This window comes from Peromyscus eremicus, chromosome 10 (assembly GCF_949786415.1).
Source record: "Peromyscus eremicus chromosome 10, PerEre_H2_v1, whole genome shotgun sequence".
Classification (NCBI taxonomy): domain Eukaryota; kingdom Metazoa; phylum Chordata; class Mammalia; order Rodentia; family Cricetidae; genus Peromyscus; species Peromyscus eremicus.
This window is the reverse complement of record NC_081426.1, coordinates 14003178-14029381: the sequence shown is the minus strand read 5'-3', so window position 1 is coordinate 14029381 and position 26204 is coordinate 14003178. Positions and strand designations below refer to the sequence as shown.

The following is a 26204-nucleotide window of genomic DNA, read 5'->3' as shown; positions in this document are numbered from 1 at the left end:
GTGATGCTAAAATTTAAGAGCCACTGCTTAGAGACTGTTACTTATCTAAATGATAATCGGGTCTGATAATCTACTTAGCACTAACAATGTAAACGTTGAAGACATGATTATTATCTCTAAGCAGAGTCAGAGTGGGTGAGCTGGCAGTGATTATGGAGTATGGTGTGTGCTTTCAGCAGACTTCACTTAGGATGCTGTAAGAGTGAGTGGGGGAACGAGGAACTCAGATTGGGGTGGGAGTCACAAGTCATGGTGGAGGGGCACTCCACATAGGAAGCTATGTTCACTGTCATAGAAACACGTTCAGAAGTGGAAAGTACAGAGGGACCCTAACATAGGTTTCTCTTAGGATTTTTTAATTTTTAGGAGGATGATATGTTCAGTAGATACCATACTTTTATTAAGCATACATTAAACTGTAACACTTGTTTGTTTCACTCCATATATAGTATTCAACAAATTACACTAGACATTCACTTTATTATAAAATGGCCTTTGTGGTTTTTGCTTGGCTGTAGGCAGGCCAGGCTGGGTCACAGTGTTCAATAGATTAGATTGTTAAATGTGCTTTTGAGATTTATGATACTTTCAACTTATGTACAGTAGGTTTATCAGTCAGTTAACTCCATGGAAAGTTGAGAAACATCAGTGTTGAGCATGGCTGTAGAGTTAGAGGTGGAAGAGAAATGTGAGAAAAATTAATATTAGGTATTTAGAGGTACTTGCATATCATTTCCTTAAATACATTTTAAACCATTGTTTTTAAGCATTTAAACTGTATTTTTTTATTTTATGTGCATTGATATTTTGCTTGCACATACGTCTGTTTGAGGGTTTCAGGTCCTCTGGAGCTGCAGTTATAGACAGTTGTGAACTGACATGTGGTTGCTCGGAATTGAACCCAGGTCCTCTGGAAGAGCAACTAATGCTCTTAACCTCTGAACCATCTCTCCAGCCCTAGAATGACATTTTTAAGAGAGATTACTTTGTAGTTGTTTGTTATTTTAATAGGTAAATCTAGATGTGGGAATTAATTAAAAAATACATAAATCTGGAGCAGTCACTGTGGAAGTCAGTATGGAGGTTGTTCAGGAAAGTTAAAAGTAGAGCTACTTTTACCAAGTAAGAAATGCCCAGTGGGCCAGGCGTTGGTGGCACATGCCTTTAATCCCAGCACTCAGAGGCACAGGCACGTGGATCTCTGAGTTCGAGGCCAGCTTAGTCTACAGAGTGAGTTCCAGTACAGCCAGGACTGCTTCACGGAGAAACCCTGTCTTGAAAAAACAAAAAAGAAAGAAGAAATGCCCAGTGAGTAAAGGTGTGTGCCCTCTGAAAATTCGAGCCTGACATCTGAGTTCATTCCTGGTGGAAGGAGAGAGCTCCTGTGCGTGTGCGTGTGTGTGTGAGTGATAGAACTACCATATGATTTAACTATACTACTCTTGAGTGTATACGTGCCAGAATCTAAGGCAGCATGTTTTAGAGATTCTTAGGTATGTTTACTGCAGTGTTTTTCACAGTGGTCAGGATGGTGCCTGCTATGTGCTCATCAGCAGTTGAATTGGGAACAAAGATGTGGCATATGAAATTTTACTCAGCCATAAAGGAGAACAGAATTGTGTTATTTGCGGGGACGTGGGTAGAATTGGAGCTTGTCATGTAGAACTGACAGCTAGTTTTAGACAAGTATGTTTCATCCATGGAATAAAGGTTAAAATCATTGGTTCTCAACCTTCCTATTGTGGGGACCCTTTAATGCAGTTCTTCATGTTGTGGGGACCCCCAGCCGTACAATTATTTCATTGCTGCTTCATAATTAATTTTACTACTGTTACGAGTCATAATGTTAATACTTGATATGTGACCCCTGTGAAAGGGTCATTTGACCCAAAAGGGGTCTTGACCCACAGGTTGAGATCCACTGGTTTAAATGTCTATTCATGGCATGAAAGTTGGAAGGGAGGCAGTTTGGGAGGAAGGGGAAGAGAATTGGCTAAGATGAGTGAAATAGGTGAACAAGTATTACAAAGATACTTCATGCAACCAAAATAAGTAATAAGTATGAAATGACATAAAAGTAATTGGAGTAATTCATTTGAGAAGGGTCTTAGTTAGGGTTACTACAGCTGCGATGAAACACCATGACAAAAATCAACTTGGGGAGGCTTATTCTTTCACTTCACTATTCATCGATGAGGAAAGTCAGGGCAGGAACTCAAGCAGGGCAAGAACCTAGGGGCAGGAGCTGATAGAGAGGCTGTGGAGGGGTGCTGCTTACCAGCTTGCTCCTCATGGCTTGCTGAGCTTGCTTTCGTACAGCACCCAGGACCACCAGCCCAGGAGTCACAGTACTCACCTCCTACATACATCTATCAGTAATTGAGAAAACGGTTATAGGCTTGCTTGCATACAGACCCATCCTATGGAGGCATCTTCTCAATTGAGACTCCCTTCTTTCAGATGACGCCAGCTTTATTAAATTGTCATAAAACTAGACAGCATAGGTAAGTAAGGACCTGAAAGAATACAGTAATAGTGCAAAAGGAAAGGCAGGACTAGATGTGTATACATTTAGGCAGAAGAGATGGCCTGGGTACTGGTGAATCCTGCTTCGGTGACTGAGTAGGTGATATGTCTGTCAAATTCAAGCACACGTTTGAGTGCCTTTTAGGGTTTAGCTCTGTGCTTGGGATTTAGACCTGTCCTCAAGAAATGTAGTTTGCCCAGATGCCTTTTTATCTCTAGTGTTATCATTTGGTAATGTTTCTATTACTGTGTTGCAGGATTCTAAGTTCTGTAGGCCAGAGTGTGAAATAGTACATGGCTGCTGCTTTTATTTATTCTTTCAGCTGCATACATAAGTTACTTGTGTACTCCGCCATTATGCTCCCATAGTGCCTTCTCCCTCCACCAAGCCCCCTCATTATAACAAGCCTCCATCCTTCTCTTTCCTTCCATTACATTGAATTAGGGTTGCCTGCATAAGCATATGGGGGATAGTTATATGACCATAGTCACCTATCAGTGGCTGCAGTACTGAGGAATATGACTTCCTCTTCCCCATCCAGCCTAACTGCTTAGAGCTTCTCAGGAGGGTATATGTTTTTCTTTTGATAACACAATCACTAGTAAAGATTAGAAGCTGGGCACGGTGACACACACCTTTAATCCCAGCACTCAGGAGGCAGAGGCAGGCAGATCTCTGAGTTCAAGGCTAGCTTGCTCTACATAGTGAGTTCTGGGCCAGAGGGGCTATGTAGAGAGACCTTCTCAAGGGGAGAAGGTTTGATGAAAAATAAAGGGCGATAGGGGTTATGTAAATTTTATGTGTGCTTATAATTTTTCTTTTACAATAACAATAGAATTTCATCTCCAGTTCCCGGTGAGTTTATCGGGGACACTGGTGTATGTTAGCTGTGCCTCTGGCTGACTGCTCTTCTGCCTTTACCTCTTTTTCTGCTGCTGATTTCACTTACCTCACTTTTTAGTTTTTCAACCCACTGCCTTTCTGTGAAGTCTAATTCCGGGTGGTATTTTAGACCTGATTCCATTCCCTGAGTGCAGCACTGGGTTAAGGGAGCTCAGGAGCCCAGTGTGGCTACCGATGTGTGTCTTAGTGAGGCTGATGGTTCACGAAGAAAAGCCTGCTACCGATCTTGCTGTGTCCGTGTGGTAGATGGCATCATTGGAGGGAGTGAGAGTGTGCAGGCTGGGACCTCTTCCTCCTCTAGAGTTGCCAGCCCCAGTACAGCGATCCTGCTCTCAGGATTTCTCACAGGCTATACTTTAAAATGCTGACATACTAATTTGATGGTTAAGGTTCAACACAAGAGCCTTCTGGAGAGGACGTCTGTGCCCTAACATTCTGCTCCCCTTTCCTCAGACTCACCCTTCTAGTCCTAGAAGCCTTATCTGGTTAGCATCAACTCAGAAGTCCAAATCTGGAGTCTCATTGAATCAGGTATAAGTGAGATTGAGCACATCAGTCATCCCAAGGCAAGGTAAATTCCTCTCTGAACCTATGAAATTGAGTTACACTCTTTTAAAACAGTGGTAGGGCCTACAGAATAAGCATCCCCATTTTAAGCTTTGTGGCTCCACATGCACATTTCTTCCACATGCTAGTTTATTGCATTTCAGTTCTGTCCAAATTCCATGAAATCCTAGAACAGTTAGGTGTTCCTTGTAACCAAGGTAGCTGTTGCCTCTGGTTTGTTTCTAGTACCTTTTTGTTTGTGTTCCAGACTTGACCAGAATGGCTTTGTTTATAAGACCAGAAGAGGGCCTCAGTTCCCCTGGGGCTGGGCTGTGAGCCATCTGTTGTTGCTGGGAACTGAACTTGGGTCTGTCAGCGTGCACAATTGAACCATCTCCCCAGCCTAACTTTGCATGTTTCCACCAGCACTGTGGTTAGGACCACTTCATCACTGAGGAGTTCTAGGCTTTCCCTACAGCTCTCTCCTGAGCATTCACCTATAGTAATAAGGTTAATCCGTTCATGAAGGCAGACTTCTCATCTAATATTTTTTTAAGGTCCTTTATAATATTGCAGCGACAGTTTCAGCCAGGTTAGGAGGGACATTTAAACCCCATAGTATTATGTTCTACATTACAGAAGTTTTTCTTAGGTAATGCTGGTCTAGAATGCTTATTCGTCTTATTTGGATTCTGGCTCTGGCATTTTTTTTTTTTAAAGCATTGTGATCCTGAATAAATGTCACAAGCAGGTTAGACTTTATCTAAAGAGGAAAAGCACCACTTCCAGCTGAGTCAGTACAGTGTCTGGAAATCCAGGAGGGAGTCATTTCATAGATTTGGCTGTTCATTCCTCTTTGTACTGTTGCACCTTCCTGGGAACTCAGGAGTTCTGTTCTCTCATGGCTTCTGTGACTAGTTCTTCTGGTGTCCTACCACTCTGACATCGTTTGCCTTTGTTTCAAGCCTCTCCTCCTCTATATCACTTCCCATTTTAAAGTCCCATGTAAGGAGAGATTAACATAAAGACTCCATAGCTATTTTCTGTCTTTTCTTATTAAGTGGAAGTGGTCTAGTCATGCTTTTTTCTCTACTTCACTACATTCTAAGCTGTTAGGCAAGTCACTCATGTTCAGTTCACACAGTACTGATTTCTGGAACAGATTGGCTTAGTACTGTCTGTAGACAAGGAAGTGAGTGACATTGTCAGTACAGAAGTTAATCTTTTTTTCCCCCACCAAGTAATGGCAGCTAAATCCAGAGTATACTAATATACATGAAAACAACAAACTCCAAAGACTGATACAGTATCCAGTACAGAACAGCACAGTATACTATTCATTTAAGTCTGCGTTCCTGCCTGTGACTCAGTTCAGTCACTTATCTGTGTCAGAAGACTCCATAGACACTGCAGATCTACTCCTGGCTTCCATAGCTTCCGAGAGTCCTCACCCTCCAGTTAATCATCTGGACCTTAACAAAGCTATGGAATTTATTATCCAGACAATGGTAACTATGTTTAGGATTTTCGTGTTTTTAGTACTTTAGCTATAGAATCAAAGACTTTGAGGGTCTGCACCAAAGTCTACTTTGCTTAAGCCAAGTCTACTCCTTCCTCCCCAGTTGCTGGATACTAAACCGAGCACTATGCATGCCAGGCAAGCACTCTGACTGAACTACATCCTCAGCTAGACCATGTCCCTCCCTCCCTCCCTCCCTCCCTCCCTCCCTCCCTCCCTCCCTTCCTTCCTTCCTGTTTTTTGAGACTGGGTTTCTCTGTGTATCCCTCGTTGTCCTGGATCTCGCTCTATAGACCAGGCTGGCCTTGAACTCAGAGATCCGCCTGCCTATGCCTCCTGAGTGCTGGGGTTAAAAGTAGACTATGTTATTTCTAATGTATAGTTTTAAGAACATGAAGGCTTTAGGTTTTTTGGGGGGTGGGGTGGGGTGAGAAGTATAAATGTGTTGTAATAACAACATATCCTATAATTTAGATCTGTTAGATGCTTCTTCAATCTTTTATCCATTGGCACTGTCACAGTCCCCTTGTGTGTACTATTTCTGAGGCCAGTGTAGTGCTTTTAAGTGTTTACCCTAGTTTCTTTGCTACACTTACCATATTGCCAATAGTTGTGTTCTGGAAAGAAAGTCTGATGTGTCTGTCTTCAATGAAAAGTTACTGCTGCCTCTTTTTTTTTTTTTTTTGGTTTTTTCGAGACAGGGTTTCTCTGTGTAGCTTTGCGCCTTTCCTGGAACTCACTTGGTAGCCCAGGCTGGCCTTGAACTCACAGAGATCCGCCTGGCTCTGCCTCCCGAGTGCTGGGATTAAAGGCGTGCGCCACCACCGCCCGGCTACTGCTGCCTCTTCTAGATCTAAACTTTAAACTTCGTTGCATGGTTGTATGCCCTGACCCGCAGTTTCTTGCTGTTCTGATTCTTTATCCAAATCAGGCTGTTCCTCAAATACCTCCTACCGTTTTCAGTTTTTGGTGCTTTGTTTCTAATTTTATTAATTAATTAATTAATATGTATAGTATTCTGTCTGCATGTTTGCCTGCAGGCCAGAAGAGGGCACCAGATCTCATTACAGATGGTTGTGAGCCACCATGTGGTTGCTGGGAATTGAACTTGGGGACCTCTGGAAGAGCAACCAGATGCTCTTAGCTGCTGCTGAGCCATCTCTCCAGCCCTTGTTTCTAATCCTTTTCCCTGTCTGGTTTGCCTTTCTCTTTGTTTGATAAATTCTGTGCCAGTGGCATTTTGTGAAAAACTACTCCGTTCCCCCAGACAATTACAGAGCCGTCAAGGTGTGTATTAGGCACACTGGGAAAGTGTGCCCCAGAGAAAAGTATCGTTGATTCTGAAAGTTAGAGAAGTGTTCTGCTTAAAGATTATTACATATTTATATAGAGAGTTATGTGTAAGAGTGTTATTTTTATTTATAAGTAGTACATTTTTTCAGTTTTTAAGAAGCTCAAAATATGAATAGTGATTACTTTTCTTTTTAAACTAATTTTACTTTTTCTGAATAGTCAAGAAACAATTGATGAACTGAGAGTGTAATTCTAAACTTTTGATTTCATTGTGAGCAAAATTTAATATTCATTTACTACATACAGCAAGCATTGCCAGGCACAAAGATGGGAAGTCAAAAAAAGACAGTGCTAGAGATGTTCATAGCATAGAGGGGTCAGATGCCTGGGATGAAGGAGTCTTGGTACAGTGTCCCAAGTGCTGCCGTAGGGCTGTCATAAGGCCATGTTTCTGCTTGCCCAGTTTGAACTTTATATGTAGGAATTTGTGGATTTTGTTACATTGATTCTAGTCACATTACTCATGGGTGTATAAAGTCAAGAAATCTTTTTTTTTTTTTAAAGATTTATTTATTAATTATATATACGGTGCTCTGTCTGCATGTATCCCTGCAGGCCAGAAGAGGGCACCAGATCTCATGATAGATGGTTGTGAGCCACCATGTGGTTGCTGGGAATTGAACTCAGGACCTTTAGGAAGAGCAGCCAGTGCTCTTAACCTCTGAGCCATCTCTCCAGCCCTAAAGTCAAGAAATCTTAAGCGTTGATAAAACACTTCATTCTGTTACATAGCTTCACTGAGTTTCAGGTGATATTCTGTAATGTACAAATGGTACAGAGCCTTGATCTTGTTTTTTGTTTTTGTTTTTTCCTCCCTTTGTAGCTGTAAGATGTCCACTTGATGATTTAGAGGGTGTGTGTGTGTATGTTCATCTTTCAGTTGAACATAGAGTTTACCTATTGGACTGGTCTAGCTAGCCAGCTTGCTAAGGGATCCCCTGTCTCTACCGTCCAAGCACTGGGATTACAGGGTGATTGTCATGCCCACCAGGTATGTGGGTATTAGGAATCCCAGTCCTCACACTGGGGCAGCAAGAACTTTTTACCCACTGATGCATCTCTTCAGCCCACATAATCTCGTTTTTATCTCTTTGTGCAGCCCTGTGTCTGCACGGTACAGTGATTATTAAAGTAGAAAATGTATCTATTGGGTATATTTGGTTATAAGTGTCAAGGTGGCTTAAACAATAAGGAATATATTGTTTCACAGAATAAGAAACTCAGAGCCAGAGTTAAGGGGCGGTTTAACAGTTTGCCACTTTTGAATGCATAAACCATGTTTCCTAAGCTCTGCCTGCCAGGAGAGGACCATTACAACCTCAGACACTGACTGAAGTGAGGACAATGATTTCCTCCACCGTCTTTTAGAAACTCTTTGCTACTGTCTCAAAGTAGGCCTTTGCCTTAGGTCTCTCTGTTTTCCCTGGCTCTTGTACACAAGTTCCTTGTTCTGAAGGTTCAGGTCTTGTAACCTGGCCCTAGCTTGCTTTCTGTCACCAAAGGCTAGGCCTGAAAGAACCGACAGCTGCCTCTTTAATACTGTACTTGATGTTCTGAAGGAAGCTCGCTGATACCTGGTGAGCTTATAAATAGTGAAAACTGTCTGGCTTTCGGTGTCTCACTGTGTTTCAGCCTTCTCTGGCATGTAGCTGTCCATTCCCATGTGGGCAGCATCATCATTAAAATACTAGAGACAAAAACAAAAAGATCAGTATGGCAGGCATGTGAAAAGTTGATGGTGGGAGTGTAAATGTTATAGTTGTTTGGGAAACGGCCCGTCAAATGCTAAACACAGAATCACTATGTGGCCTACGAATTCCATTTTATATATGTTATCCTTCTGTTCTTTAGCAAAGTGTTCCTATGGTGAGTCGGTATTCCATGAATCGATATGATAGCTGGGCATGATGATGCATGTCAGTAATCTAAGTACTTAGGAGGCTGAGCAGGTTTGTGGATTTGAGGCCAACTTCATCAAGACCATCTAAGAAATCCAAAAAAAGAATCAGTTTATTTCTTTTTATTGTTGAACAATGTTGTTACATTGGATGGGTCACTTTTTATATTACTGGTCAGGGCTTCCTCCCTTTCCTCTCATTCATATTGTATGAATAAAAAGCTGGTGGTAGACCTGACTTGGCTTGGGCCATAGTTTGTTGGCTAATAAATTATTCTTCAGTCTCCTGCAAAGTCATTTCTTTCTGTTGGAGAGCACTTTCCTTTATTTCTTCTAATGCCTTTTGTTATCTGCCTTCTGGATATCACAAGTTTTTCATTCAAACTTTAAGTGCCTAGCCTACAGTGCCCTACCTTCAGCTGTCACATGATTATGATTATAATGGCTGCCCGAGCTTAGTGTTCTTTGGGCATTTCAGCTCTGTGGCCATTAGTCAGTGTGGTTTCTCACCACCTGGCCTTCTGCTAGGATTTCATTATTTCTTGTCTTAGAGACCATTTTTTCAACTGCAATAATTGAAGATGTCATGCCTATGAAATTTTGATTGGGGGTTTTATTATGTATGTTTGACCTAAAATTAGACTCTAGTACCAAGTTAATATTGTAACCTATGTACAGGAAGGTGTTAGTACAGCTTCATGTCATGGTATTTTACGTTTCCTTCACTTCCCTTGTCCACCCCCCTCACCTGGCTCTTGCTGTCTGCTGACAACCTTGTGTGATTATGACTGTTGTGTTAGAAACTCAGCATTGCTACGCCAGCTTAGCCCCTTGGGTATTTTCTCAGGTGGGAAAATAGCTTCTATGTTTCTCTTGTATAATGTGTATAAGCTTTTTTTTTTTTGTGATATATTGGAACAAAGCTGAGATTTCTATTAAAATAGCATACCAAGTCTTAAATATCATTATGGCACTTTGCAACTGTTTTAGTGATTTTTTTTCCTTCTCCTTCGCCTCCCCTACTTCTGTTACCCTTCACCCCTCCCATATCCACCCTTCCCAATCCTTTTTCCTCTTTTATATATCTCATGTATCCCTTTACTCTACCCTGCCACCCAAGGCTTCTCTTCACCTAATTTTACACTCTCTTGGTCTTTTTTCTAGTTCTTTTAGACCTTACCCCCACATTCATGTATACTTTACAGACTAGGAATCTGCATATGAGAAATAACATGCCACTGTCATTCTGAACTTAAGGTGCCTTGGTTAGTATTAATTATACTTTTCTGACCCATCTAATTTCCTGAGAACACTATGACCTTATTTTAATATAATATATTAAATATATAAATATAAATAAATGTACAAATAGATGAAAAGATGTATGTCACACTTTCATTGTCCATTCATCTGTGATGGTCTCTTCTAGCATGAATGCACAAGTATCTGTGATAGTGGAGGGATACCATTGGGGATATGCCGAGGAATGGTTTTCTGGGTCATATGATAGTTCTGTTTTTAATTTTTTTGAGCTGCCTTCATACTGACCTCCTTAACAATGTACTGCCTCGCCCTCTACCAGCTGTGATTAAGGGTTCTTTTCTCACCTCCTTGTCGACATTTGTTGTTAGATTTCTTGATGCGAGCCGTTGTTAATGGGGTGAGGTAGCATCCCCAAAGTAATTTTAGTTTGCATTTCCCAGATGAGTAGGGATGTTGAACAATTTAAAAAATATGTACTGGTCACTTGTGGGGTATTTGTGTTTTTTTGAGGGAGGGTGTCTTCTTTTAATTAGTCCATTGATGATTTGGTGTTTAGTTTTTGTGGTTCTTTTTAAATTCTGGGTACTAGCTGTCTGCCTGGAGTGTGGTTACTGATTCTCTTCTCCTGTCCTGTGGTTGTCTGTTCTGCTGTTAGCTTCCTTAGCTGTTAGAAACTTGACTTTCATGGAGTCCCTTCTGCTGATTCTCGGAGCTAGTTCCTAGACTCTTGGGGAGTTCTTGCCTAAGCCTGTATTTTGAAGGGCATTCCCTGTGTGTTCTACCAGCCATGTCAGCATTCCAGGTATTAGGATAAGGCTTTCCATCCACACTGAGTGGGCAAAAGATCATACCTAACTTCATTCTTCTGTCCGGATACTCAGTTTCCAGCACCATTTGTTGAAGAATCTCTTTTCCACTACATGTTTTTGAGCCTTTCTCAAAAATTAGGTAGCCATAGCTTTGATCTAGAGTTCTTCTGTCTGTGTTTATGCCAGTATCAGGCTATTTGTTAGTGACTGTAACTCTTGTCTCGTTTGAGATCAGGTATTAAGACGCCCCCAGCTGTGTCTCTTAGAGTTGTTTTGGCTGTCCATATGAGTTCTCGGATTGTGGTTTTTTTTTTCCTAGTTCTCTGAAGAATGACATTGGCATTTTGATGGGCATTGCATTGTGACTGGATTGCTTTTGGCCATATGGTCATTTTACAATATTGATTCTGTCAATCAAGGAGCATGGCAGTCCTGTCTCTTGTCCAGTGTGTTGTCTGGGTTTTCTTTTTCATTGTATTGAAGCTTTGAGAGAGGTCTTTCACTTGGTTAGGTTTATCCCTAGGTACTTTATTCTGGGGTAAGCTATTATGAATGAGACATTTTTCCTAATTTCTTTCTCTGTGAGTTTATTGTTTGTATATTTGAAGGCTGCTGACTTTTATACATTGATTTTGTGTTCTGCGACTTTACTGAAAGTGTTTATTCTGACAGTTTTTGTTGGATCTATAGGGTCTTTTAACAGAATTACTTCATCTACGAATAGGGACAGTTTGGTTTCTTGTGTTTTTATTTTTATCCCCTTTGTATCTTTCTCTTCCTTGTTGCTATGGTTAAGGTTTGGGGCACTTCATTGAGTAAGAGAGGTGAGTGGGTGTCTCTGTTCCTGGTATCCAAGGAAATCTTTTTGTTCTCCTCCATTCAATACAGTATTGGCCATTGGCTTGTTGTGTAGAGCCTTTATTATTTTGAGGTATATCCATCTATTCCTCATGTCTCCAGGACTTTCATCATGAAAGTTGGTTAAACTTTGTCCAGTGCCTTTTCTGCATCCGTTGTGATGACTGTGTGATAACTGTTCTAACTTTATAGATTGTATTACATTTATTGATTGCATATGTTGAACCAACCTTGAATTTCAGGGATGAAATCTACTTGGTCATGATGTAGGATCATTTTAATGTATTCCTGAATTCATTTTGTAAATATTTTGTTGAGAATCTTTGCATTGCTGTTCTTCAGGGAAATGGATTTGTGGTTTTCTGTTTTTGTTCTCTTTATTTGGCTTTGGTTTGGGGATGGTACTGGTTTTGTGAAATTAATTTCAAAGTGTTCCTTCCCTTTATATTTTGTGCAACAAACCAAAGAGTATTGGTATTACAGTTTTTTTTTTATCACCAAATTAGTTCAAATTTTGTTTCTGTCTTTGTGTGCTTGCTGCTTAACCTTATTATCCTGATGACTTGAAGGATAACTTGGAGGATAAATGAGAATATGAATGTGAAGTCTCTTAGCAAGGATCCAGCAACATAAATGTTACTTCACTTTTTTCATCTAGTAAATGTTAGAGTGCCCCCTTTCCATCCATAATTATTTTCCATTAACTTCTAGAGTGTTTCTTAGGTCTATTAGCTCATTATTCTACTTTGAAAATGTCTTCACTTAGTTCTAGTTTAAAGGTAATTAAATTTTCAATTAATACATTTGAGGCATCTGAAGGATTTTAGGCCTTTAAGATTTCCTTTGAAGAGCAATGTCATTGTTAGGACACATCACATGGGAGGACCAGCAGATTGTATCTGTGTGAAGGCTTTCTTGTATAAAAAAAAAAAAAAAGCCTTTGCTGCATCTGATAATACTCAATGTGTAGCTTATACGTTTGGATTGTATTCTTAAATCCTGACACTTAAGTCTCGTGCAGTGATTGCCTGCAGTATACTGATTGCTTTGTAAAACACCATTTTGGATATAGACCACACCCCCACACCCCTTTTTTGAGTTTCTTTAATGTTGAGGTCTCAGACGTTCTTGGACAGATTAAAGGTTGACACAGAGGAAAGAACCATTTGTGAGTGGATGGTTGAAAGTTCATCCATAGTGGTTGGTAGTCATCATTTGACTTCCTATCTATGAAAGCCTATTTATGGGATTAGAATATGTAAGTATGTTCTGTATCCTGCACTAAAGAGCATGGTGAAGAAAGCAGGCATTTGCTACTGAGGAAGTTGAAGTGCACTGATACATTCCCTAGGAGGAAGACCTAGAATAATGTCGTCTCTTTGTATGACTGATAAGAAGGTATGTGAGGGCTGGAGAGAGGCTCAGTGGTTAGGGGCTCTGACTGCTTCTCCACAGGACTTCACACCCACATGGCAGTTAACCATCTGTGACTCTAGACCCTGGGGAACCTATGTCCTCTTTGGGCCTCCAAGGGTACCAGGCTTGCAAATGGAACAGAGGCATACTTGGAGGCAACACACCCATACATACACATTTTTACAAAGGTAAATGTGATTATGTTAGACTAGATCAGCAAGCCATTTTGAAAATTTCATCTCCTAAGGTCACTTTAAAGACACTTAGCAGGGAGGAGGGGAATGGATAATGTGGGTCATTCCTTGTGGTCTAGCAACCAACATAGTTTACAGTTACTGGTCAAATTCAGTTTGTGCTGTTCTTATGATTCATTGAAAATCTACAGTAAAAAGAAATTGGGAATTATTGTCCCTGTTATTATGCTTAATCTCTTCCTGATTAAACTTTTTCCTTAGTTTGTTTATAATCCTATTATATGAATCCTAGTAATAGATTACATATTAATAGAATACATAAACACTTATGTTCTAAGAAAATATTATAGAATAATTCAGATTATGATAGAGCCATGATAGACTTAAAACCTTTACCATAGAACCATGTTCAGTTGGATTAGGTTTTTTTGTTGTTTTGAAATAATCTAATGTAGGTGAGGCTGGCCTTGAACTGCCGATCTTCCTGGCTCTCCCTTCCAGTTGCTGGTATGCTAGGATTATAGACAGAAGCCAAAACTCCCACTTTCTACCTCTTTTTTCTTTTCTTTTTCTCATTTAGTGTTTGGCAGTTCACAATTTTCTCTTCTTCAAATTCTTTAAATTTTAGTTGCTGTTCTTTTTTATTGATGTTTTAGTTTTAATTTTACTTTATTGTTATTGTTTCGAGACAGGGCCTCACTGTTCTGTAACTTGATATGTAGATCAGGCTGGTTGCAAATTCACAGATCCACCTGCCTCTGTCTCTCAGTTGCTGGTGTTAAAGGTGTATGTCACTGTGCTTACCCTTCTCCTCTTTGTAGTTTTGAAAAACTGTCTGAGCTGTGTTTTGTAGGCCAGCTTAAAAAATAGGCCTAAGTGATCCTCTTGCCTCAGCTTCTTAAGTACTGGAACTATAGGCAATTCCCTGCCCACTGAGCTTGGATTTGTGTTCTGTGGGGTCTTGTGGGTGGGATAAGTTAACCATGTACATGTTGATAATTGAAAATTTCAAAGTTGTAAAGTGTTTTTTTTTTTTTTTTTAAGATTTATTTATTTATTATATATACAGTGTTATCCCTGCAGGCTAGAAGAGGGCACCAGATCTCATCACAGATGGTTGTGAGCCACCATGTGGTTGCTGGGAATTGAACTCAGGACCTCTGGAAGAGCAGTCAGTGCTCTTAACCTCTGAGCCATCTCTCCAGCCCCCAAAGTTGTAAAGTTTTATCTCTAGTGACAGTCTTTCCTCTGAGCCTAGGTTCTGTAAGTTCTTGACAGACAGGTGCATGCACACAAGCTTGCAGGATATCCATAGACTGATTACACTCTCAAAGTTATACATTGGGGGAATAGTATTGAGAACATACAGTTGATACTTTGATCATGCCTACCATAATGCATTATATGTGTGTAGTTTTCCTTACAATGGTTTTGTTAAAGAAGGTTAATAGTAGACTCTTGTCTTTACATATAGAAAAAATATTTAGATTATTAGTACATCAGTTTAATCAGATGTAAATTTCCATAGTAAAGTTACACCCAGATAGTACCATGAAAGAAGAATCAGATATGCTAGAAATTAATTATAGTATAAAAACATAAAAGTATGAATAAATCAGATTAAAATTAGGGACTTAAGGGCTGGAGAGATGACTCTGCGGTTAAGAGCACTGACTGTTCTTCCAGAGGACCTGGGTTCAATTCCCAGCACCCACATGGCGGTTTACAACTGTCTATCTCCAGTTCCAGGGGATCCGACACCCTCACACAGGCACCGCAGGCAAAACACCAGTGCACATAAAAGATAAAAATAAATTATTTTTTTAAAAAAAGAAAAAAATTAGAGACTTAAAAGTGGTTCTCTTTCCAAAAGGAGGCTAGTTCTTGGAGAAAATCATTGATTCCTGGTCCTAGGATGGAAAGCATAATGTGGTGTGAAGTGTGCAGAAGGATGTGCACATATCTGAAGGACACAGGAACCAACTCACCGGATAGGAACTGGCTATATTTGAAGTGATTTAAGCATTAGATTAGATAATATTGGTAAGTGATTATAGTTCAATCTCATAAAATCCACAAGTCCATGCCAGGCATGGCTTTGCACACCTTTAATCCCAGCATTTGGCAGCAGAAGCCGGTGGGTCTCTGAGTTCAAGGCTAATTTGGGCTGCAGAGTGAGTTCCAGACCAGCTAGGACATAGTTCCTTGCCACATGACCGAAGTATGCAAGCTGAACAATACAAGACTGTCAGCAGAATAGAATCTGCGGTAATTTAAACCTAATTACAGAGTTAATTTTAATCATACCTTAGTTTGACATCAGATTCTGTTAAGGCAGACTACACAGTGGAGGACAACACAATTCTGTGACCGTCTTAGAATCTGCTCCCATGGTACTGAACACAATACAGCTGATTTGGACATTGTCTCTAGCTGTTGAGTAACTGGATGAAATTGAAGCGATAGTTTAAGTATTTATCTAGTCTGGGAATAACTTCTCCTATACATGTTAGGTAGAAGCAGACAGCGTTGCATAATAAGACTCTGTCCAAAAAAGCCAAACTGTAGCTGGAGTTTTCCTGCCTGGCCCACAGTCAGGGCAAATCTCTCTCACCTGCCAGTCCCACAGCCTCTCAGACCCGACCAAGTAAACACAGAGACTTATGTTGCTTTCAAACTGTATGGCCGTGGCAGGCTTCTTGCTAACTGTTCTTATAGCTTAAATTAATCCATTTCCTTTAATCTATACCTTGCCACATGGCTTGTGGCTTACCGGCATCTTCACATGCTGTTTCTCATCGTGGCGGCTGGCAGTGTGGCTGGCAGTGTCTCTCTGACTCAGCCTTCCACTTCCCAGCTTTATTCTCCTCCTTGCCCCGCCTATACTTCCTGCCTAGCCAACGGCCAATCAGTGTTTTATTGATTAATTAGCAACACATTTGCCATACATCCCACAGCACCAAACAGACAATATCTTGTACACCAAGCAGAGGGATTTATTTAAGGACTTTATCATCAAGTGATCTTGTGACTAACCTGGTAATATTGTACAATGCTTGAATTCTGTAGGCTTTCTTACTATGTAAGTTTAAAACATGTTAGCTTTAGGAAATCTAGGCCTGTACGTTTTCTAGAAATTAGAGGACAGGGTGACTTCTTATGTAAAGAAATACTTAGAAGTAGTTTTAAATGGCTTGCTGTTTTATATTGAGCTTCATGTTCCTGTTAGCATTTCACTAATATTTCAGTTGTACAGGATTTGGAAAATTCTCTTTTACTGAATGTGTATAATTGATAACAAGGTTTTTCTTCTTAACAGTCTCATTAAGCTTTAATTAAGCAGAAATGATAGGAATGCTTCACTCTGAGCTTTTTATCAAAATAAGTTCATTATCCTGATCTGTTGACACAGGCCTGTAATCTCAGAACTTGGGGTTGAGGCAGGAGATTCAGGAGTTCAACGTCATCCTTACCTACATAGGGAGTCAAGGCGGTCTGGGCCTTGGAACAGTTTCTCAGAAAAAGAAACAAAATAAACTTAGTTTATCCAGCAAGACAAATGAGTGCATTGATAGTCTCTAACGTGTATTTTGTGTGTGGTGTGTTTATAGTATTAAAGATACTTGAACTGTATTTTAATCAAATGCTTGCATAAGTCTTAATGATAACTTAACTCTTTTGTCTACCATATTGCTCACTATATTTTCTTATCAGTTAAAAAGTATAGTTTATAATTCCAAACATAAATTTATGGCTCATTTACCTGTTTTGTCACATTAAAAAAAAGTTGTTTAATATTCCAAAGACGTTTTACTGTATCTCATAACTAATTGATTCTTTCTTCCTCCCTCAGGGAAATGAGGCGAGTTACCCGTTGGAAATGTGCTCACACTGTAAGTTGAATATAATTGCAACAACCATTTGTTTTTCTTATAAATGTGTGTGTGTGTGTGTGTGTGTGTGTGTGTGTGTGTGTGTTTTACATCTCTATGATGCTTACTTATTGATTTTGTATCAAATGTAGCCCACATTTAAAATGGAGAACACATGGATCAGATATTCTTTTCGTTACCAGAGTAGAGAATTAAAAAAAAAAACAAAACAGATTTTATGATTAATAGCTGCACAATGTTGTAATTACATGTTATAAACCCCCAAATCTCTATGACTTAAGTTCACAGAGGGTTCTTTGCAGTTTCAAAGTGAATTTGTTACCATGGTTTTTTTTTTTGTTTTTGTTTTTGTTTTTTGGTTTTTTTTTGTTGTTGTTGTTCTGTTTTTTTTCTGTTTGTTGATGGAAAGATCTGGACTCCTTTGTTTTGTAATGTTAATAGCTGTACCCAGTACTCCCAAAATTCTTTGGGAAATAGAATTACAAGAACAGGAAAGCTGGTATTTTGTGGGCTAGCACTTGTCACCTGGCCCAGTTAGCTATCTATGGACTGGAAAGTAGATCCTTCTGTACCTTCAGGAAGGAGAAACAGATGTGTTCAGTTGGTATTTTGCAGTTTTTTTAGATCCAGATGAAGTGGGGTGGGTAACTGAATGAAAGGCAGTTGTCAAAGGCTTCTTCAGATACTGTAAATGTTTCTTAAAAGTTTGAGGCTTTTTAAAAATTTTTAATTGTATTTTACTTATTTCGACATGTGTGGGTGGGGTGGAAGGTGTGTGTGTGCCACAGTGTCATATGGAGATCAGAGGGCAACTTGTGGGGTTTGGTTTTTCTCTTTGCACCATACTGGTACAAAGGATCCAACTGGAGGTATGTTATCAGGTGTGGCAGCATGCACCTTTACCTGCTAAGCAATTTTTGCCAACCCCTCATTCATCTATTCATTCATTCATTCATTCATTCATTCATTCATTTATTTATGAGATAGGTTCTCACTGTGCAGTCCTGTCTCTCTGTGTGTGTGTGTGTGTGTGTGTGTGTGTGTGTGTGTGTGTGTGTGTATGCATGTATGTATCTATCTATCTATCAATCAATCAGTCATCTAGACAGGCTCTCACAATGTGGCCTTACCCATTTATTTGCTTATTTATTCAGCACGCTGTCACTGTGCAGCCTTAAATTTATTTACTTATTTATTTATGAATGATATAGGTTCTCGCTATGTAGCCTTACTTAATTAATTAATTGTTTGTTTGTTTGTGGGACAGTCCTCACTGTGTAGCCCTATTTACTATTTGTTTGTTTGTTTAATTAATGGGGCAGGTTCTCCTGTATAGCCCTATACATTCATTCATTCATTTATTCATGGGACAGGTTTATTATCCCTTCATTACATTTCATATCAGGCTTTTCTTTAAACTTTTTAATCTCCTTGAGATCTGTACTTAGCTTCGTTACACTTCCTGGTGCTCCTTTTTCCCTCAAACTACATTTTGTATTTCTCCTTGCTCAGCTTACTCTTCACTGTAAAGCTGCATAAGAGTGAACACTAATAACCATATGGTAGAGTCAATACTAGGCTATCTAGAAATCTCCTCCTCTAATAGCATTAATCCAAAACTCTTCAATTTAACCTCAGGTAGATCTTTTCTTTTCAGACAAGGGCAGAAAGCAGCCATTCTTGGCCAAAATAATCACAAGGATGGTCTCTAGGCTGGTCATATTCTTCCCCTCTAAAACTTCTTGAGCTGGACCCTCACAGTTCAAGTTGCCCTTGGCACTGTCTTCCATGCTTCTGCTAGGATGGCTCGTTAAGACCAGTTTAACGTGTTCAGCTTCTTTCCTAATCCAAAGTCCACATTCTGCCAACAAGCAGCATGGTCAGGCCTGTCAACAGCAATACCCCACTCCCGGTACCAACTTCTTAGTGTTCTGTTGCTGTGGAGAGACACCATGACCATGGCAACTCCTATAAAAACAAATTAATTGTGGCTTACAGTTTCAGAGGTTTAGGTCCGTTATCATGGTGGGGAGCGTGGAGACATGCAAGCAAGCTTGTTGCTGGATTAGGAGCTGAGTGTTCTGATCCAGATCTACAGTCAGCAGGAACAAAGAGCCTCTGGGCCTGGCGTGGGTTTCTGAAACCTCAAAGCCTATCACCCAGTGAAACACTTTGTCCAGCAAGGCCATACCTCCTTATCCTTTCAAATAGTGTCCCTCACAGTGACCAAGCATTCAAATCTATAAGCCTATGGGGCTATTCCTATTCAAACTTCCATGTCATGCCTGGCTATTTTAGTCCTATTGTTGTGTGTATGAGTAAATGGTGTGCATGTGTGGAAGTTAGAAGACAACTCTGGAGGCAGTTCTCTCCTGTCTTTATGTGAGATCCAGGGGTTGAGCTCAGGTCTCCTCAAGTCCCTTTACCCTCTGAGCCATTTTGCCAGCCCAATTTTATATACATGTTAGATGAAGGGCTGGGTGTTAATTTAGTCTAGGAATTGGTTTACTCGAACAATGTGTTTTAACAGGAGTTTTGAAAACACTTAGGTCACTTCTGTCTGGCGTGACCCAAGAACAGACCGCTCTGTGGAGGCTCAGTTTATGTTGATGACCTTTAAGATACTTGAGAGTTGACCACAGCCACAGTGTCTTTCTCAATATATTGTAATTGCTGTTAGTCCGTGGGGATTAGAGATTAAATCTTCAAAAATATTTGATATGTAGAATAACTTATTTTCCTTACTGTCTATTTCATTGATAATGTAAGATTTAGGAATAAAAGCCATGTGACTCATGGGCTTGGTCATATTGTTTCTTTTTCTTTTCCTTTTTTTAAGACTACCTTTTTCTTTTTCTTTTTTTTTTTTTAAGGATTTATTTATTTATTTATTGTGTATGCAGTGTTCTGCCTGCTTGTACACCTGCACGACAGAAGAGGGCATCAGTTCTCATTATGGAGGGTTGTGAGCCACCATGTAGTTGCTGGGAATTGAACTCAGGACCTCTGGAAGAACAGTCAGTGTCTCAACCTCTGAGACATCTCTCCAGCCTGGTCATACTGTTCCTATACATTAAGGTTACATTACTTTGGTCCTATCTGCCTTACTGTATATGCACCTGCTCCCCCTAATCTTCAGATTGTAATTTCTCTTGTGTCTGAACAACTTCATCCCCCAAGTTGGTTTTGGCGCTGATTTTTTTTGTTTTGTTTTGTTTTTTAATAATCCCTTTCATAAGCACCATGCCTGTTACACTGTTTTCCATTTATAGTAGGTCTGTTAGTATAGAAAATGAGGTTTTAGTGTACTTTATCAACATCAGTTAGCATGATTTAGACCATGCTCTGGTATTTAGTACATATCAGATTCTTTGGCAGCCAGAGTTCTCCGTGTCACTTAATTTCTGCCATAGACACAGTTACATGAGGTTTGGAAGGTAAAATGACCTGGGGCTTGTTCTGTTTTTCCTGTAGGATTCTGGTGTGATTTGTGCTGTTGTGTTTTTGCACTGTTCTGGGGCCAGAAGTTTAACATTTGCTTTGTAGCTTCCTGATATTTAGGGCGGCAATACTTGAGTTGATAGTGCAGTTCCATAGTGTGATTTATAAAAGTTTTAAAGTTTAATGCAGTCCTTCCACCTTTCTCTCTTTCCACCCCACCCTCTCTCCCTTTCCTTCCCTTTTGTCTTTTGTCGTTAAGAATCAATGCTTAGGGCCTTGGTATGGTAGCATACATCTGTGATTCCAGCATTTGGAAGCTGAGGGAGGAGGATCGTCATGAGTTGGAGGCCAACCTAGAATATGTAATGAAACTGTGTCTCAAAAGCCCAAAGCCTGTGGTCTGTCAGCTAACTCATTTGATTTGGTTGTCTGTAGTGGAACCCTGGGTAGCACAGTAGTTTGAAGGAAGGTGGTGTACAGATTGTGCACTCAAGGGGGATGGGGCAGTGACTGACCTGGCTAGGAAGGAAGGACCCATAGAAAAGAAAACAGACAGATGGTGTGTGCAATGTGTTTCTCTTGGCACATAAATAAAGTGCTCTAAGAGAAAACCTTGGTAACACCAAATAGCTATTCCAGAAACGTTGGGCATCAGGAATGGAGAACAGGATTGAGATGGGCTGAGGACTTGGTATCTGAGAACCAAAAGAAAGAAATGAAGCCTTCTTTTAAGGACTAGTGATGACCAGGTAGCTGATGTCTTCTTTGAAAGAAGTCAGGTCTCTCAAGTGAAAGGGTGTTTCTCAGGAAAAGGTGGCATCTCTGGAATTGGATTGGAGACGGTTGATAGGTTAAGATAGTTTGAAGCTTCCAAGGTTTCAGATCATTCTGCTGTCCTCAGCAGAAGCAGCCCTGTTAGCTCTTTTGTGTGGCTAGTTCTTCCTTGCTTGGATCCTCTCGTCTTGCACTGAGTTGTTGCTTGGGCTTTGTAGAGTTGAAGTCGCTCTTCTCGGTTTAAGTTCCTTTGTACCTGGTTTGTTGCTGTGTGTGTGTTTGCACGTTCTGGAGCCAGTCTGTACTTGTGCTTTGCTGTGTAGCCCAGCCTGACCTGCAGCTGTGTAGATTGTTTTTGAAGTCCCTTTGCCTCAGCCTCCCATGGACTTGCCTCCGAGGCGTGTGCCACCACATCTACCTTAGTAATTGTTGACTTACTTTTTTGCGACAGGGTCTCATGTATGTATTAGGCTAGCCTTCAACTTTCTCTGAAACCAAAGTTGACCTTCAACTTCTATTCTTCCTGCCTTCTGAATACTGGAATTACAGGTATCCCCCAGTATCCAGTTTATGAGGTCTTAGTGATGTCTAGCTTTATTTATTTGACTGTTACTTGATAATTTTGAAGTAGCTAAAGAATTTTAATCTTAGAAGCACTGAAAGCCCACATGAGTAATTCTTGCTTTCTAAATTTATGATACATGTCTAAAATCCTCATTTTATTTTTAATTATGCTTATGCCTAGGTCTCTGGGTGCAAATGTTTGGGAAGGTCAGAAGAGGGTCCCCTGAATCTAGAGTTAGAAGCAGTTGTTAGCACCCTGGATGTGTGGGTACTGGACTCTGAAGTCAGATTCGCTACAAGAGCAGGGAGTGCTGTGAACCATCTCCCGGCCACTGAAGTCTAGGCTCTTAAACCACCACGGTTTCCTGTTCTAGAAAATAGATAGCTGAAATGCATGTGACTATCCATATTTAATACACTACTTCAATCTTTCATATATTGGTAATAACTTTGCTTTGTTCACTTGGTAGTTGATCTGTTTTATGCAGAATATAAATATTAAACTGCTGGTCTGTAAACAAGTTTTTTGTCTTTATTGATATATAACATACTCACTTTGAGAACATAGTGATGGGCTGCAGAAGCCATTCATCACGTGTGCAATGTGCTGTATCATACCCCCAGTGTTTCTCCTTCCATGTCACACATGAATTCAAACCTGACAAAACATGGGGTGTTCTCTTTTGGAGTTTGAGTTATTCTGCTTAGTGTTATAACCTCCAGTCAGTCTGCTTTTCTGTGATTGACGTGATTCCATTCTTTCATCAGAGTCCTTTGGGTGTACGCTTGGGTGGTACAGCTGGGAGTCATTCCCTCCTTCCAAGTGTGCTGCAGGGATAGAACTCCGGTTTTCAGCTTTTTGTCAAGTGTCTTTAACTGCCAAGCCATCTTGCTGGCCTCCAAACCTTCTTTTTATTTCATAGACAGGAAGGGAATTCCAATAGGAGTCAAAGTCTTACATTTCACTTAGCCACTACTCAAGAGAAGTGAAGATACTAGGCACAATGAAAATTCTATGTAATAGAACGAATTTTGCGAAGAATTTGAATATTTGTCCAATAAAAGAATTCGGTGGTTACTATGTAATTAGCAGGAGTGCACTGAGTAGGATAAATTATTTCTGATAGGATTCTTCCTCTAACACGGCAGGCGGCAGCTTTCTTTCAGTTTGTCGCAACCCAAGAGAACGTTTCAAGGCGAAAACAGAACATGTTAAGACACAGTTTTAGCTGGTGGAAAGTAGAATAAAAACTAGTTGTGGAGTTTCGATGGAACACCGAGTAAAGAGGAGAGCTGCAAACGTGGAACGGGCGTTACAAGTGGAAAGTAGACGAGAATGAAACTCTCACGGATGAAGTCTAATGCTAGTAGGTTTGTGAGCAGTAAGATTGAAAGAGACAACTGTGAAGTTCGCTAACCAAGGCTCTTAAACATTCTCAGGTAAACATTCAGTGCTGTTTCAGTCTTTAATCCCAGCATTTTTGGAGGCAGAGGCAGGTAAATCTCTTGAGGTAAAGGCCAGCTAGGGCTATATAGTGAGACCATGTCTCAAAAAATAAAATAAGACCATGACACTATTTGTGCTGGAGAGATGGCTTAGCAGTTAAGAGCACATATTGTTCTTGTGGAAGACTGGAGTTGATTCCCAGCATCCAAACCAGGCAGGTCACAACTGCCTTTAACTCCACATCCGGTGCTCCAGCCCCCTTACCTCTGACCTCCCAGGGCATGTATACACAGACATGCACTTAAACAGAAGGAAGGAAGGAGGGAGAGAGAGAAGGCGGCGAGATGCTACAGTTTTAAGTGGCAGCCTTGGCCTTAAACAAAGTTGTTCAGTATATGCTAAAGGAAGAACGCAATAATGGCCTCCAAAACCACAGTCGATCAAGAAAAAGGAGGCTATGACAGTAAGTAACTTCACAGTGAGGGGGAGAAGAAAGGAGGGGAAGGGAGGGAGGAGGAGGAGGAGAGAGAGAGAGAGAGAGAGAGAGAGAGAGAGAGAGAGACAGACAGACAGACAGAGACAGACAGACAGTCAGTCAGTCTCTGAAGAATCTTGAGCTCCTGGAGGAGCTAGGTCCTGGTTAGGACCATAAATGGGGGTTGTTGCTGCAGGGAGGTGTGGCCTGGTCTCTGGCTGTGGGGTTTGGCCCCCTACAAGTGACTGCTGTCTTTTAGGGACAGGCCCATGTTCTCACAAAAGTGAAATCAAGGTTGCCTGTTGGTTATGTATTACTTTGCCCAGCCAAAACTTTGTGTTCTGTCTTAAATAAACCTTATTGCTGCTACCAAAAGTCCCTCTTTTGCATTTCTCTCTTTACTCCCAAGTTAGTTTGATAATTAGCTTGCCTGTCTGTACTTTGATGAGGATGGGCTTGGGCAATCCAGTTTCTTAGAAGCAGTGGAAGGGGGTGAGGAGAAAGAAAAGAAGACCAGGTAGACAGAGGCAAAGGCTGGATGGTAGACTCACACATAAATCCACAAACATATCAAGTCATTGATGGAGGCAAACAGCTAGACCTGCTAAGTGGGATTGTGTGAAATCAACAGCATGAGGAGGATAAACTATCAAGAAACTGAAAACACATAACACAATCGTCATATTATAGTTGGTGTGCTCTGAGAACAAAGTAAAAATCAAACCTAAACAAGATCAGAAGGTGAAGTGTGGTGTGCTCTTAGGCTGGCGTTTTTCTTGTTTCAGGGATGATGAGTAGAGGGGAAATGTCCTTGCAAATGGACGTTTCTTATTTCTAAGTAATAAAGCTGGGGAACCCTGCAGCTCTTTAGCGGAACTCAAAGGGTCTAGATCCAATTGAGGAAGTTTTCAGCAGGGTTTTGTCAGGGACTAGAGGTTGTGTCAGATCTCTCCCGTTAGTCTCCCCCAAAGAGGATGTAACAGTGTCTTCCTTTGATTCAGAACTTTCTCTTTTCTTGGGGATTCTTAAAGAAGGGAGGAGAGAGTGATGAGGCAAAACCAGAGGACAGAGAAGAGGGGTTGTGCGATCTGGAGTCCCAGAACGCACTCTCAGTTCCAGCAGTGGTTCCGAGATTTACTTCCTGTTCCTTAATATTTCTTTTCCCCAAGTTTGAGAGTTTGCTAAACACTCAAATTTCTTTTTAAACTAGTAATTTCTTTATTTCTTGGATTGCTTTTAAATTCTTATTAGACTGGCTATTTTTCATCTTTTGATTGCCTACAATTGGAACTTGTAGTAAGAAATAAATGAATAGACTATTCAGGAGTACCAGCTATTCCCCATTTCCCCAAATACTTGCAACTTTCCAGTTAGAATGATAACTATAAAACATAAAGTCAGCTACTAATTAGCTTTTTCTCCCAGCACATGCTTCCTCTCCTGAAGTTTTGTTTCCCATTTTAGTCCTATCCTCCTTCTTTCCTAAAAATTACAGTCGTTTATTGACCTGGTGGGATTGTTTGGATTATATTTCTGTGCTGCTAACAGGAGTGATTTCCTTGCTCTTGCCCTGAGGTATTTAGTTCCTCCCATGGTATACTAGAAGTTTTATCTCACAAGTTTGGGATGTCATGATGCAGCCCCATATCTAAAAGATTACCCTTGAATGTGTCTTCTTGGCATACACGGAAGTTTTTTCAATTTTGGAAGGAAGTACGCTGCCTCGGGGCTTTCCTTTGAGGCCATTGAATGTCTAGGAAGTTCCCCTTGACACATGCACCCTATAGGACTTGAAAGATCATATGCCTCTTCAGTGTTTCTCTGATGAGTTGCTCAGAGCATTTCTATACTAAGAATAGTCAGTTCCAGAAAGCAGAAGAGACAGAAAGAAATGCTAGGCTAGAGGAGTGCTAGGAGAAAAGATGGAAAGACGGCAAGCAAGGCTGTGACTAGCACTCTGAAATGAGGGTCATTAACAACCAAAGAGGAGGTCCAGGCCACAGGAAGAACTCCTCATTTACCTGAGAAGGCAGTGCAGACCTCTGGGTGCATGGTACTAAGTGCTGACTAGTGAGCGACTCTTTGTGAAAGTAGATAATCCTTTGAGTCACTGAGGGATTGCAGAAACACTCAACGTGAATCACAGCTCTGACTCCAACGGCAGTATAATTTATTCTCTATTCTTTACACGAATACAACTGACTATAGTTCAGGAACAGAGAGTTGGGTTAAACTGAATAGCACAGTCACCATTAAATTCTTTCTTGATAGCTGCAGAAATGAACGAAAGTTATAAAACTAATGTATTTAACCAAAATGTTGACG

At 40.5% G+C, this 26204-nt stretch overlaps 1 protein-coding gene across 4 annotated transcripts in view; it reads left to right on the top strand.

Moving 5' to 3' along the window:
• Ppp3r1 (protein phosphatase 3 regulatory subunit B, alpha) overlaps positions 1-26204 on the top strand; it is a 57293-nt gene that overhangs the window by 19401 nt on the left and 11688 nt on the right. For all 4 annotated transcript variants that reach the window (XM_059275413.1, XM_059275415.1, XM_059275416.1 and 1 more), the window contains exon 2: positions 17139-17178. In XM_059275413.1, coding sequence (XP_059131396.1) covers positions 17139-17178 — 40 coding nt within the window. The remainder of the gene's footprint in view (positions 1-17138; positions 17179-26204) is intronic.